The sequence below is a fragment of the Brachypodium distachyon genome, chromosome 3 (genome assembly GCF_000005505.3).
Source record: "Brachypodium distachyon strain Bd21 chromosome 3, Brachypodium_distachyon_v3.0, whole genome shotgun sequence".
NCBI lineage: Eukaryota > Viridiplantae > Streptophyta > Magnoliopsida > Poales > Poaceae > Brachypodium > Brachypodium distachyon.
Window position 1 is genome coordinate 34050650 of NC_016133.3, and position 15017 is coordinate 34065666.

The 15017-nt window shown below is 45.2% G+C and overlaps 1 protein-coding gene across 3 annotated transcripts; it reads left to right on the forward strand.

The window, feature by feature from the left end:
- Positions 1–1999: 1999 nt before the first annotated feature.
- Positions 2000–11924, forward strand: LOC100823796 (MADS-box transcription factor 56-like). 3 transcript variants are annotated; one of them, XM_010235334.3, is made up of 8 exons: positions 2000–2167; positions 2328–2572; positions 10102–10180; positions 10586–10647; positions 10722–10821; positions 10928–10969; positions 11118–11159; positions 11353–11924. In XM_010235334.3, exons 2-8 carry the CDS (start codon positions 2388–2390, stop codon positions 11521–11523), a joined length of 681 nt encoding a protein of 226 aa, XP_010233636.1. In that variant the 5' UTR covers positions 2000–2167; positions 2328–2387; the 3' UTR covers positions 11524–11924. The 3 variants fall into 3 exon arrangements, with proteins under 3 accessions (XP_010233636.1, XP_010233635.1, NP_001288329.1); XM_010235333.2 differs by having other exon boundaries at positions 2001–2167; positions 11350–11924; NM_001301400.1 differs by lacking the exon at positions 2000–2167 and having other exon boundaries at positions 2388–2572; positions 11350–11523.
- The last annotated feature ends 3093 nt before the right edge of the window (positions 11925–15017 follow it).

Below are 15017 nucleotides of genomic sequence, written 5' to 3' on the forward strand. Positions count from 1 at the left end.
ACACTTGCCATTTGACAAAGTTATATGCATGTTGTATGTATAAATACTTGCAAAAGTCTATTATAAGTACCTGCGCGTATATATAATTAATGAAAATCACACGTATGAAAAAAAAGAAGGTATGGTGCATAGAAACTAACTTATCGAAATATGTATAATCTCCACTCAGATGACGAGACAGATTGCTTGGTGTGTTAGACGAATCACGTGAGTGACCCGGATTCACATTATTGCGAATATGCCATCACAAGACAGAGATGATAGATGTCCCAATACGTACTCTAATTATAATTACCAAACAAAACCTCTGGGAATTGCTCGTCCGATCCATCGAGATGGAGGATGCTCTGGGCTACTCACTCGTGCCCGTCTCCGTAGTGGGTTGGCACGTGAAAGAAAATGACCAACACGGCACGAGTGCGCGACGGATCTCTCCGCACCCAACCCGAAGAGAGCGTGGCCTGGACCCTCTGGATACTATCGAGGCTGTGCCTCCGGCTCCGGGCGTACGTGTCGCCACGGGAGCGACCCGTCCGTGCGGCCCCGGGTCCGAACGAACTTCCACTCTCGTACGCGCCCGCGGGCCCCGCCTTTACCGGGATCGGGAACCCTGGTTGGCTGATGCGACTCGTTGCGGGACACAAGCGGTTTGCCTCACGGATTTCCATACGGAAGCGACACATACAGATTGCAGAGACGATGGGAGCTAGGCCCCGCGTCGTGTGCGGCCCATTTGCCAGGGACGGGTGGTAAGGAAGATTGACGGCGACTGCGCCCCGCCAGGGAACGGAGAGAGACGGCGTTCCACTTTTGAAGCGGTTTTCCGTTCCTGATTTCCTGCCTGGCTGGTGATTTTGCATATAGGTCCAGGTTGTCCTGTAGTACCTGCATGTTTCGCAATTACGGCCTTTTTTTTTTCCTTGGAAAAACTTCCTACGCGTACAAGAGCTTTTGTGAAACAAAACGTCAGGGGAACGTACAATAACACGCTGTGTTTACCTCGATCTACTAGTATATGAGTGGTAAATAATTAGTTACCCGAACCAAATCGATTGCTAGCACCCCAGTTTTGCGCACAAACAAAGATTTCTATCCCAATAAAATTTCCTTCCTGTTTTTATGTTCGTCACATCGTGTCTTTGTGCCCATTATTTACTCATGACGGAGGTTGCGTCCACCAAGGTGCAATATGCACATGACGACTTTCCTATACAAGGTGTTTACAAATAATAATCTTCTAGGGCAGTGCTCATGGTAGAGCCAATGACATCCCCCAAAAAGCTATCTAAATGTCCTATTTGGGGATATGTACATTTTGCTCTCAAAATCATCCATTAATAGCCTCCTCTAAATTGACAAAATGTCATGTTTGTCCGGACACCCCAAACCTCTCCCAAATTTGGGAGAGGTTTGGGGTTGTGTCCGGACAATGTCCAGTGCTCTCTTTTGTCCACCCCGGCCCCACAACAAGAGATGAAAAAAGGAGAAGAAAATGTGAAAATGAGAGGAGAAATTTGGGAGGTGGATGAAGACACACATGGGGCGGACATATGTCCACTTGCTCTCCCAAATGACCAGAAAAATGGATATTTGGGTGCAAAATTTAAGGTATCACACATTGGAGTTGCTCTAAAGTGGCCAGCGTATTCTGTTGCATGCATTGGTTAATCTATTGGACACATGTGAATACATCAATCATGGTTTTGTCCAGGATGCTGTTTCGGTGGTTTTAAGCTTAACACTAATTTAACAAGAAATCATGGAAACCACAGCAAGCACGCATCATCCCAGCCCCGGTGCACGGCCGCCGCAAAACGTCACCGTGTGCGGGCGGGGGTTTCATGTTAATTTCCGTGAACCGACGGCGACGGCTCATGCGCGGCCGGGCCCCTCGATTTCCCCAGGGTTATCACCTTAGAAAAAAAAGGAGAAAAGAAAAGAGAGTTTTTCCCAGGATGGGAAATTTCCCTTCCAGTCGCCTTCTTTATTTGGCCGAATGGCTTCCCTTTTTCTACCCTCCGATCGATTCGATGCCTTGCCTCCTCCTCTCTCCGGCCGCCTCCCTACGAGTTTATAAACCCACCGCACAGTGCCCGCACGGCCGCACCCTTCTGCTCCGGGCTACGCACACAGGGCCGGAGCCTGTGGCCGCGCCGCCCCATTTCTGGTGAGCGCCCTCCACGCCCCTCTCTCAGATCTACCCACTTTTGTCCCGTATTGATCACCGCTCGGTCGATAGATCGAGTTTATTTATTTACACTTACTTAATTTCATGACTCACCGTGCTGCTTTATTCGTGATTGGTTGCCCGCCGGGTTGATAATTAGGGGAGCGTCTGAGGATTAGATTGGATTCCGTTTTGGGGAGCACGAAGAAAGGAAGGAAGGATGGTGCGGGGCAAGACGGAGTTGAAGCGGATAGAGAACACGACGAGCCGGCAGGTGACCTTCTCCAAGCGCCGCAACGGGCTGCTCAAGAAAGCCTTCGAGCTCTCCGTGCTGTGCGACGCCGAGGTCGCGCTCGTCGTCTTCTCCCCGCGCGGCAGGCTCTACGAGTTCGCCAGCTCTGCCAGGTAGTACCGCATACCTACTTTAATTCTTCACCACCTGCTCTCCCCGTTCCCAATTTCAGAATCTGGAATCTCGTTCAGTCGTTCCGCCGCTAGCTGCCGCGAGTTTTAGATTTGGTTTGTTGTTGATTTGGTTATTTCAATTGGGGTTTCTGGTTTGGGTAATTCGGCTCCGGGGCGATTGTGACGACCCAAGCTCGGCGTGCTTGTGTTTGCAATGCTGCGGTTGCTATTATTGGAAGTGTCACGAACTCCTGTAGCTGCTGCCCAATCCTCCTCTCAAAATATCTGTACGGACTCGATGACCCACAGCTCTTAGTCAAAAGGCACAAGCATCCTCTTCTTACTTTCCTCTCTCTCACCAGCCCAAGGAGGTTTCTGCTTCGGTGCTTTGCCTTTTGCTGATCTTTCCTTTCCCTCTCCTTCGGTTTCTCTTGTCCCCTCTCGCTGCCTTATCTCTCTCCCCCTCTTCGTTCTCCCTCCAGTTTGATCACGGGGCTGCAGCTAGTCCAAGAGGTTCTGAGAAATCAAGGACAAGCGTGGTGGCCTGGTACATGGAGGCAGCCCGACGCACAAAGAGCGGAGTTAATGCGCGGCCAATGGGTGAGTACGGGAAAGGACGCAGGACTGCCCGGTCACTGCGGTGTGGCCAGGCAAGGGAAGGCTAGCTGCGGCTACGAATGGAGAAACAAGCTCTCATGTGACGTCAAGGACTCGGGGTAGTGAGCTTTAAGCAAAATATTTTTCTCTTGCCGTACAGTACCGCCGAATGCCAATCGACATTGAGTATTGACTTGCCTTTCCTAGCTCTGCTCCCCAATCGCGTCAGTTCCATTAATTCGAGAGGTATGGCCATTCTGCTGTGACGACGATGGGCACAGTAGCTACCGTGTAGGAGTAGGCTGGTTCCTTGGCTTCTTGCTCCGTTGGGGCTCGTGTACAATGGTCTCGGATTCTGCGTTTCGTCAAGGATACGTACATGCGATAGTACTGTAGTTTCGGCAAGATTTCTGCTCCACGTTTGGTTCCACTGCAACTGGGTTTTGCTCTAAATATCGTTAGCTTTTGGAGCGTTACAGAAGAACCGTCAGCAGGAAGAGTACTGTTGCTTTTCCTGATCTGGAGGGTGTTGCATGTAATTATCCGTCATCCGTTGATTTGGCTTAATATAGTGCACGTACGGTTAAACTTAAACACTAGACTGGTAATTAATATTTCTTACGAAAACAGTATGAGGTTAAAAAATATATACTCCCTCCGTGCAGAAATAACTGATGTATATGTGATCAATAGTGACTAGCTCGATTTTTTTTTGAGAACAACAGTGACTCTAGATTTGGGCGGTTGGTTTACGACCCGAACAAACAAATCACAGAGTACTCAATCCGTTCCAAATCGTAAGAAGTCATAGTTTGTTCTAAGTCAAATTTCTTAAACTTCGACCAATTTTACAGAAAAATTCTACTAGCTAGCGTCTACAAGTCTAATCAAATTTGTTTTCTCAAACCATCATGATATATATTTTCATAGCATCCTTATTTGATATTATACATGTTGATATATTTCTCTATAAACTTGGTCAAAGTTTAAAAAGTTTGACTTAATAACAAATCTAGGATATTTTATATTTTGGAACATTGGTAGTACCATATAAGATTTGGTTAATTAATGATCTCTCTTATAACCATCAAGTTTATGCTGAAATAGTTAAGCACATCAACTCTCCCAACAGAGAATTAGCATTTACCGCCTACAGATTGGTTTGTAGCTAATTGATTGATGTGATGAGAACAGCACATCAGTTTATTCGTTGAGAATTATAAACACTACATCGGTGTACTCTTTTTTTCGTTTGTTCAAGATTCCTTAAGGAGCGATCATCAGTTTACTCTCTATATAGAAATAGTACTGTGCACATTGCCACATTATGACTAGAATTTTGAAGAAGGAACGTACGATGCAATTAACCTATTCAAATCATGTTTTGAAAAGAAGTAGATGGTGTTCGAGGGTAACATTGACTCTAATTTGGGATCAGTTGACATTCATTCTCTAATGAGTACTTTCTCCTTTTCGTCAAAATTAGTACCTTTTTCTTTTCACAAAGGTTGTCATATTTAGTTTCGTCAAGACAAGGCTTTGACCAAGACTTACTTTACTAATATGTGTTTTTTAAGACATGAAAATTAAGATTCACGTTTAAAAGTTCTTGCTGATAATTATGGTTTCCTATCATATAAATTACATATTAATAAAGTTATCATTGGTCAGAGCTAGCTTGTTTCAACGAAACAAAATACGCTAACCTTTGTAAAAGGAGGAAGTATTGTTTTCCTGCAAACTGATCATTTCCTTTCAAATTAACAACCACCGTCTCAAATGTTAACAACCACCGTCTCAAGCACTAGTTAGGCGTGGATATATGAAACCAATGACAGGAAGCGTTCAAGAAAATAAGTTAAATTACGTACATAAAGACCGCTCTCAGATTAATTGCTTGGCATGCCGAGAGTACTTTATGCACTGAAGTTTATAGTAGTTTTAAATTACCCATTATTTGATCAAAATTAAGCTTCTCATCTCAAAACAGACATTTAATTACCTTATATGGCATAATCACGTGATTTTCACGTGATCCAATTGGATGCCTCCAATTATGTGAGTGCTACTAGCTAGGTCCATGCATGGATGCACATCCAATTAATTTTACGTTTCTGAAAATATAGTTCTGCCTACGTTTCTTAGAATCAAGCATGTGATAATGAATCATGCTTTCTGGTTACATGTGCAAGAATACGTGCAGATACTATCAGACTTTAGTATTCGAAAACCATGGTTCAAGTATCTTCCGTACGAGTGATCAAGTGATAATTCTTGCTTCATAATTTTCACGTCATTTGTTTGCCAATAAGTGAGAACCAGCCCACACACTGTGTTCCAAAATTTCCTATATTCAGAAGACAATAGTTAATGAAAATAAATTATTCTAAATCACGTCTTACTAGCTGGAGCTTCTCCAATTTGATTTGGAATCCTGATTCTAGTAACTTTTTTTTTGCGGGTAATGATTCTAATAACTTTACATGCATGCGTGTTTTTCTCTGTAAAATGTATGCAAGATAAAGGGGGAAACGGGACTGCTTGCTGACAACTATTATCCACATCTCTGCACGCATTGGTATCATTCCCGAGCTGTTCCGCATGATATTAGAATTACGGAACTGCACTGCGATATGGTTTTTTTTTCTTACAACATGATTACGATGCATGGTTTTTGTCTTTCTACTAAATTTTCCCAGCACAAGCTAAGGTGACAGTGGAATGGTTTGTTCGGCATCTCGTAAATGAATTAATCGTACGTATTGCCGTTAGAATTATCTTGTATGTATGTACCATCTCGAGCAAAAGCGGGTTATTATCCAAATAAACAAAATATACTGTCAAAGAAAATTAATAAAGACGAGCATGCAGGTCTCACTTGCGGAACCAACACCATATACGACACGTACATGAACATGTGACGCCATGAATACACGTAGCATGCACCTGTAGTCCTGTATTGGTCTACTTAGCTATATCAATTCATGAATAGTATGTGCACTAAATTGGCTTCCTTTATCCTGCTTAATTAATGAACGGATGTCCCAAAGGTTTTGCACGTTCTATAAAATAATAATAATAATATAGTGCATGTTTGAACGTATATGTGCACACTCTTGAACAGACAACCTTGGTCATTTACAAGTAGACATATGGATATCTAAGTACAAATATAACATTAAATAATTACAAATAATTCATGACAACCTAATGATATACAATTTTCCCATGGTCATAAAAATAATTTCCCCCTAGTTTCATAATATAAGGTGTGTTATGATTTGTTGAGATGAGGGTTTGACCAATATTTACTCGATCTATCTATATGCACTTTAATTATGTGAGATGAAAGTTATGTCATTGGACTTGAATGCAAAAGTACTAACTATGATTATAATTCGGCATCACGTATATAATTAAACTACGTAAAAGTAGAGTAATTGTTAGTCAAATCCTTGCCTTAGCGAATCATATTGCGAACCATATTATGAAATAGAGGGAGTACATATTATGAATCGAAATTAGAGAAGTTTGACCGCACTTTTGTTATAGGGCATCATCTATTTGCACTAAGAGTATTTGGTGCTTAATTTCGTGTGATGGTTGGTTGTACTTAAAGAGTACTTGTTTTTATTTTCTAAAACAACCATGAGGAGGAGGAAGGAATATGTATATATATGGGCCAACCAAATTTGGGTTCTGGTTTACAACTTTCTGCCCTGTCAGAACCAAATTTGGGTTCTGGTTCACTTTTGCTATCAACAATACATATCCCCTGTTAAATGGCTTAATCAAATTTGGGACTGTGAGAACGTCCCGTCGTGCAAAGATAGAGTCATTGGTTTATGAATTATTTATCAATAATTGTTGCAGCATCCAAAACCATTTACTGCCTCGATCATCCTTGCCATCTTGATATATCCTTACATCCGTACAACCATAATGGAAGTGGCCACATGAGGATACCATCTTTATTTTATTTTTGAGAAAAATGGCAAGAGCTCTGCCGTTCATATTAGTAAGAAGAGAAAGGTAGATCTAGCTTTGGGTTATCAGGCTCAAAGCTAGAAAGAAAACCTAATACAGCAAACCTACACAAGCAACTACTGAATGTCAACAACTGCTGGTCTCACGGCCAGTCTAAAAACCTGATCATAATCCTTGTGGCAAATAAAGGCAACACTCTCCTCTTCCCTCTCATCATGGGAAAAGATACGATGATATCTCTCATTCCAGAGAGTGTAGATGATTAGGCCGTCAAAATCCCGCTTCAAGCCTGCATTTAGGTTAGCTCTGTCCAACTCCCACCACTCATCGACGGAGGAGGCCATGTCGATTGTAGATGGGTGATCACCATTCTAGAGCCTCACCATATCCCAAACCTTTCTCGTGAAAGGGCAATCTCTGCAGAGGTGATGGATTGTTTCTGGAACCTCATTGCAAAGCACACGGTGATCTCATGGTCCCATCCTCTCGCTACAAGATTGTCGGCCGTAAGATTCACCTGCTCTCACATGGAGGTTTTCTCATGCCCTTCGTGCCTTCACATCGTTTTACTTGGCTAAGATGCCTTGTCTTCATGAAAACATGTTTAAGGAATTTTTTGCCAACTTCTTTAGATGTTTTCCTTCTTGTCTTAATCATCTATGTTTTGATTCCCATTATGCATTCCCAAGCCATGTATATATATCGATATGAGATCTCCATTTCCATGCGAGAATGCACATATATTAATATATAGGAAACGGTATTAGGGTGTAATGACCACATTTTGGCTAGTGTCATGTTATTCTGATACAACAGAAGGTTGGAAAACCAGTATATATAGAAAGTGTTAATCAAGATTGTTGTCAACAATGTGGATTCAACATGAGAAAATTTTCTACCGAGCCATGAGGAGGAGGAAGGAATATGTATATATTATATATATATATGGGCAAACCATATGGTACCGATGAACATTAGGGGAAACATGTCAGTGAGGGTTGTAGGGAAACATGCGTGATACCATAAAACAAGCCACCTATCATGTAGGGGTTCTAGGGGATAGATTTCACATCATCGTGCTATGGATGTTATGCATGAGTCATGACAAAGGGGATATGCTACCTCCTAATTGTGGAGAAGAAAAGACAGATTCGGTTAGGACTTGGATTGAGCATGGTGACTTCAATGGGCAAGGATAAATCTGGAGATTGTTGAGAAACATGACTCAAATCCAGGATCAGCGACACTTATTATGGATCGGAGGGAGTCCATAATCTGTATAGGATTCCGTGTCATACAGACTTCAAGTCCTATTAGAATGGATTTGAGTCATGTTTCTCAACAATCTCCAGCTTTATCCTTGCCCATTGAAGTCACCATGCTCAATCCAAGTCCTAACCGAATCTGTCTTTTCTTCTCCACAATTAGGAGGTAGCATATCCCCTTTGTCATGACTCATGCATAACATCCATAGCACGATGATGTGAAATCTATCCGATCAGCGACACTTATTATGGATCGGAGGGAGTAATGATTTCTCTTTTTCAAGAAGCTGTAGATGACCAAGAAAGCTAAGATGTGTGATATTGAGAGCCCAATCGATCCAAACCATGGTAAAGAAATTAGTGCACGGTCGAAAGCAAGGCAAGGCAACTATCACACAATCTAGTACAAAATATGTAGCATGATGAATAGGAGTCAAGGGTTCAAGCAAAGTTGTATAACTTCATGTTCACACACTCAACTCTACAATATATGAACCCTAGGCCACTGTGAGAGTGAGGCGTGAGGAACGGGGAGAGCGGGACATGTCACCTGCAGAACATTCAGATGACAGTTTTAGAGAGATGTCACCGAGGGTACTTAATTTGAGTTTGTTTGTCCCTATGTATCTCCAGATCTTATGATAGCTAGTCGAGTGCATCTAGTTAATAACCGTTCTCAACCATAACCTGAATATAATAATTTATAATACTGTCAAATTACTATTCATACCAATTCTAACACTAATTTTCGTACAAAATTATTCATCATTTCTTTGTTAATACTGAAATTTTGACCCGTCAAAGCTAAGTATGATACCATATAACTGACATGGTATGCACACATGTGCATCATCTGTTCCTACTTTGCCTTGCACAAAGCGTGCATAGCTCAACATATTTGAGCCTCATTAGCATTTAAAACATGGCATGTGAAATGTCTAAGAACATTATGGTAACATCTGTCAAATTATGATGTATGCATTTAGGACTAATTAACACCCATTTCTACAAGTATAGAGCTAGAGTATAACTTAGGCCAAATTCCTGTTTCATGACATAAGTGAGCAACATGACTCAAATAAATGCGATATGAACTAAGGAACCATAACTGCGATTCCTCATCACAAATGAGTCATTGGTCTGTGGATGCATTACTCACAAAAACATCCATCCATGTGATCATCACATTCTGTTCAAATGCGGTTCATCCCATGATATCTAGTAGCTGAGCTAAGTTTGTAAATTAGCTCCTAAAGATGAGCCTAGACTCAACGTACCATGATGCACTAATGCACTGTATCTTGAAGAATGGACATACTATATATTTTATTGGGACAACAACTGATGTGTGGCACTTCCACAAGACACAGTTTAAGATAGATGCTATATTCAATTTTGCGAACAACAAGATAGAAGCTGTAGACACAGTTTAAGATAGATGCTATATTCGTTAGCATATGGTTATTGACTTCATTTGTCCTAGATTAACATTGACATTTCCAAGCTCTGGTTGAAAATATTTGGCGTCCACACTATTATTGCGCCAGCAATTGAACTTTCTGACAAGACAATGCACTCTCGACGCTCAACCAAAAGATGCCTAATATTTAGATTTCCATTTGTCGCAAAAATGATTATTATCTTCTAAGTCTTGATTTTCTTACTGTGTGTGCAATTCAGCCTGCAAAAGACGATCGACCGCTATAAGGCATACACAAAGGATAATGTTAATAAGAAGACAGCACAACAAGATATTCAGGTGAAGTACGTCAGTACAAAACTTCTGCAGCTTGATGAAAACTTGAACATGCAATGCGCTTTATGTGAATATCTCATAATTGATATTTAGATATAGATGATATATAACTACTTCTCTTCATTTTACTTAGATATAGATGATAACTGCTTCTCTTCATTTTACATTGAGACCTTATTCAGAATAGTCATACACTCATACTACAGTATAGCTGGACACGTCATAACATGTGTAAATAACTTAAGTGAGTTCCCAATTGTAATATCACATCAACAGATATTAAGGACAATATTTCCGACTAGCTTTCAGTATCATTAGGACTTCAATATTTGCCCTGGGCGGTATAATATGGCATGTGATGTGATGGCACATATTCTAAGGCTGAATCATCTGAATTCTGAACTGCAGCAAATCAGAGCTGACACTGTAGGCTTGGCAAAGAAACTTGAGGCTCTTGAAGATTCGAAACGGTAAGCAATCTTGCCACTTTCTGAATAGCTGGCCATACTTAGACCAAAAATATGCTGAGTTACATGAGACGCAGAAAAATCTTGGGCGAAAACTTAGGAGAATGTACTACTCAAGAACTGCATATTCTGGAAGCTAAAATTGAGAAGAGCCTCCACATCATCAGAGCAAAGAAGGTTGGCCAGTTAAAATATCCTGCATCGCTACTAAACATCAAAGCTCAATCTTACACAAAACTAACATTCATTCTTATATATGTTCACTTCACTCCACTGCCACCAGTCCCAGCTGCTGGAACGGCAGATAGCTAAGCTGAAAGAGAAGGTATACATATGTACCCAACCCCACATGCAAAATATAATCGATGTTGATTCTGCATGCCTTTTTCTTCTTCTTACAAGCAATCTATACAGAATTAACAGTACAGAAAACAACCCCAGCTAATTCTGTATGCTTGCATTTCTTTGATCAGGAGACGATGCTGCTCAAAGATAATGAGGAATTACGCGAAAAGGTAAAGACAATGAACACTTCCTATGTCGGTCACTGTCATAATGCAAACCCCAAGCTTTTCGTCTGTTTTTTCCATGTAAAGCTGCAAATTAAATATCTAGCATATATGTATGCTTGAGAGCATACCCAATTAATATCCCAGCCACATGTTTGTGAACAACCAAACACTGACTCGATCTTGTTCGATGCAGCAGCAGCATCTCGCCGCACTGATGGTGGTTCCCTCCCTGAACCATGTTGCGCTTTCGCCTTTGCAGCCCGAGCCCGAGCCGGAGCCTAGCAGCGACGCCATTGACACCGTGGAGACGGAGCTGTACATAGGGTTGCCCGGCAGGGAGCGCTCCTCCAACCGGCAGTCAGGTTGAGCCAAGTAGCACGCGTGCACCGTCAGATTAATCGGCGGCAGGTTCAGCTCACAGGAATAAGCTCTCTTCAGTCTGCACCTGCATCTGCACGCGTGAAGTGCCCAGCCTGTAGCCCACTGTTAATTTCTCTATGTTTAGTTTATCTCTACTGAAATGATTCACCTGCACAAAAAAGAAAAGGGTGTAAATTAGCAGCCGCGATGGCGACAAAATCAACCCGCAGCTGACCTCCGACATCTGAAAGAAAATGAAACACCCAGGAGCACGTGGACGGTTCCTTCGTTTGGATGTCTATGTAAATTACAGTCTGAAGCTATATGAAGCACTTGGAACCAATCGATGATTAAGTAGAAAGGAAATAAAAAAGAGGAGGTCCGAATCTTCTGAAGTGTTGTGGATTACTTCTGGAGCTGCCTGACTGTGTTAGTCGTTTGAATCTTAGTCTCATCGAGAGAGAAGATGACACTAGGAGTTGGAACAATTTTTTGGTTTATTTTCTCACACAATGCCATACCAATCTAAGGGGTTGGGGATACATATTTATAGGCTGTTGGCAGCCAATCATATGCTAGATGTTAGTCTAAGATGCTAAAGCTAAGATGATGCTAGCTAGTCTAAGATGCTAAAGGAAGATGATGCTAGAGCTAGTCAAAACGAGCAGCCACAAGGACGGTCTAAGATTCTAGTCTAAGATGCTAAAGCTAAGATGATGTTAGAGCAAGTCAAAACTAGCAGTCACAAGGACGCAAGGACCATATGCTGCAGCCCCACAAACACCTTAGTACAGAGACTTATCCATCATTCTCCCCCTAAGTCTTGTGCGTCGTCTTGTGGGAAAGCTGAACCATCCCGATCCTGGAGCAGAGTTCAAGGAACTTGATCCTCCCAAGAGGCTTGGTGAGCAGGTCCGCAAGCTGGTCCTTGGTGTTGATGTAGCTCATCGTGATGCTCACTTCATCCAAGGAGCCTCGGATGAAGTGGTACCTCACCCGGATATGCTTGCTTCGTTCGTGGAACACGGGGTTCTTTGCTATGTCCAAAGCGGACCTGCTGTCCACCCTGAGCTGCACCGCTCTAGTGTCTCGGCCGAGGAGATCACCAAGAAGTCGAGCGAGCCAGAGCGCTTGAGTGCAAGCGGTGGAGGCCGATATGTACTCGGCCTCGCAGCTGGACATGGCCATCACCTGCTGCTTGGCCGACTACCAGCTCACGAGGCACTTGCCGAGGAAGAAGAGGATCCTGCTCGTGCTCTTGCTGGTGTCGATGTCGCCGGTGTGGTCGCTGTCGCTGTACCCGACGAAGTATGCCGCCCCAAGACACCTAGGGTAGTGGAGGCCGTGGTCGAGAGTCCCCGCAATGTAGCGGATGATCCTCTTCACAGCCTGCTGATGCTCCGTCGTCGGTCGCTGCATGAACCGACTGACGTAGCCAACGGAGAATGCCAAGTCCGCCCGTGTGTGGGCGAGGTAGCAAAGGCTCCCCACTAGACACCGGTACTGTGTAGCGTCCACCTCCTCCGTCGTGCTGTTGCGGCTCAGTTTCAACCTCTCCTCCATCGGAGTGAGAGCTGGGTTGTAGTCGGTGAGCCCAGCTAGCTCAACGACGCGCTTGGCGTAGGCGGTCTGTCGAAGCGTGATCCCGGAGTCGTCCTGGTGCACCTCGATTCCCAGATAGAAGGAGAGGGGCCCCAGATCACTCATTTGGATGACGGCCTTCATCTCTTCCTTGAATGCCGCCACCTCCGCATCCTTGGTGCTGGTGCTCACCAAGTCGTCGACATAGATGCCCACCAGCAGGGCATTTTCGCCACTGCCCCGTCGGTAGACGGCCGTCTCATGCGGGCTTTGCGCGAAGCCCATCCCATGTAGCGTGGAATCCAACTTGGCATTCCACGCCCTTGGTGCCTGCCGCAAGCCATAGAGAGCCTTGCGCAGGCGGAGTACCTTGCCCTCCTTGCCAGGGATCGCAAATCCCGACGGCTGATGCACGTAGACCTCCTCCTTCAAGTCACCGTTGAGGAATGCCGACTTGACATCCATGTGGTGGACACGCCAGCCCTCCTGGGCAGCTAGCGCAAGGAGGAGTCGCACGGACTCCATCCTTGCCACGGGAGCGAAGGCGTCGTCGAAGTCGACCCCCTCCTGCTGCAAGAAACCGCGTGCCACCAAGGTGATCCCCTCCTTGCGCCGGCTTCATCCCTCTTCAGCTTGAACACCCATTTAAGGGTGATCGCACGGTGACCATGAGGGAGGTCAGCAAGGTCCCAGGTGCGGTTCTTCTCGACCGCATCCATCTCCAGCTGCATCGCGGCGCGCCATGCCGCGTCTCTCTCGGCCTCTGCAAAAGACCGAGGCTCGCCGTCGTCGCACGTAAGTTGCAGCGGCGCCTCCAGGTCGCGGGGCACACCGGCTGGTCGCCGAGTAGATCCTCCATCGTACGGTACCGCAACGGCTCACCGTCATAATATGCGTCGATGCGCTCCTCATCTTGAGAGAGCGGAGAAGCGAACTCCACCGAGGTGTGTTCGACGTGAGCTGGTGCTGAAGTAGACGTGCCCGGAGGAGTGGTTGTCGGTGCTGGAGTACGTGGTGTCGCCGACTGTGGTGGAGTCGGCGAAGGGCTCGTCGCAGCTGAAGTCATGGTCGGAGAGTGTGGTGCTGCTGGTGTAGCAGACGCCTGGGGCGATGGAGACTCGGGGACAGAGGTAGGCATGCTAGGTGAAGAAGAGCTGCCTACTCCCCTGGCTTCCTCGAAGTGGACGTGCTCGACGGTGAAGTCGTCATACGTCAGAGTCGAGCCATCGTCCACCGCCTTATCCCATGCCCATCCTCGCCCTTCATTGAACACGACGTCACGCGCCGTGCACACACGTTGTGTCTTCCGGTCGAGGATGCGGTAGGCCTTCGAACCCTCCGCGTAGCGAATGAACATTCCTGGAGTGCTCCTATCGTCGAGCTTGCCGATGTGGCCAAGCTCCTTGGCGAACGCGAGGCAGCCGAAGACCCGCAAGTGAGAGACCGTCGGCTTTCGCCCATGCCAAGCCTCGTATGGCATCATGCCATCGAGTGCTTTAGTAGGCGAGCGGTTGAGGATGTATACGGCCATCACCACCGCCTCTCCCCAGAAAATAGCCGGCATCCCTCGTTGCTTGAGAAGGGCCCGAGCCATCCCCACAACCGTCTGGTTGCACCGCTCGACGACGCCGTTATGCTGCGGGCTGTACGGCGCAGAGTAGTGGCGCTGGATGCCCTCATACGCGCAGTACGACACGAATTCAGCCGCTGTGAATTCGTCGCCGTTGTCGGTACGCAGCACGCGCAGCTTGCGGCCGCACTCTGCCTCCGCAGCAACCTGTGCGCGCCTGATGGCGTCCGCCGCCTCTCCTTGGGTCGGACCATCACCCACATGTAGAGGGAGAGATCGTCAACGAGCAGCAGGAAGTAGCGTCGTCCTCGCGGGGTGGCCGGGGTCACCGGGCCGCACAAGTCCCCGTG

Excerpts from the sequence above, each read along its gene's own strand:
- LOC100823796 (XM_010235333.2), top strand. The coding sequence starts at position 2,388 with ATGGTGCGGGGCAAGACGGAGTTGAAGCGGATAGAGAACACGACGAGC. Across the intron at positions 10,822-10,927 it reads ACATCATCAGAGCAAAGAAG|TCCCAGCTGCTGGAACGGCA; the intron begins GTTGGCCAGTTA and ends CACTGCCACCAG. Across the intron at positions 10,970-11,117 it reads TAGCTAAGCTGAAAGAGAAG|GAGACGATGCTGCTCAAAGA; the intron begins GTATACATATGT and ends TTCTTTGATCAG.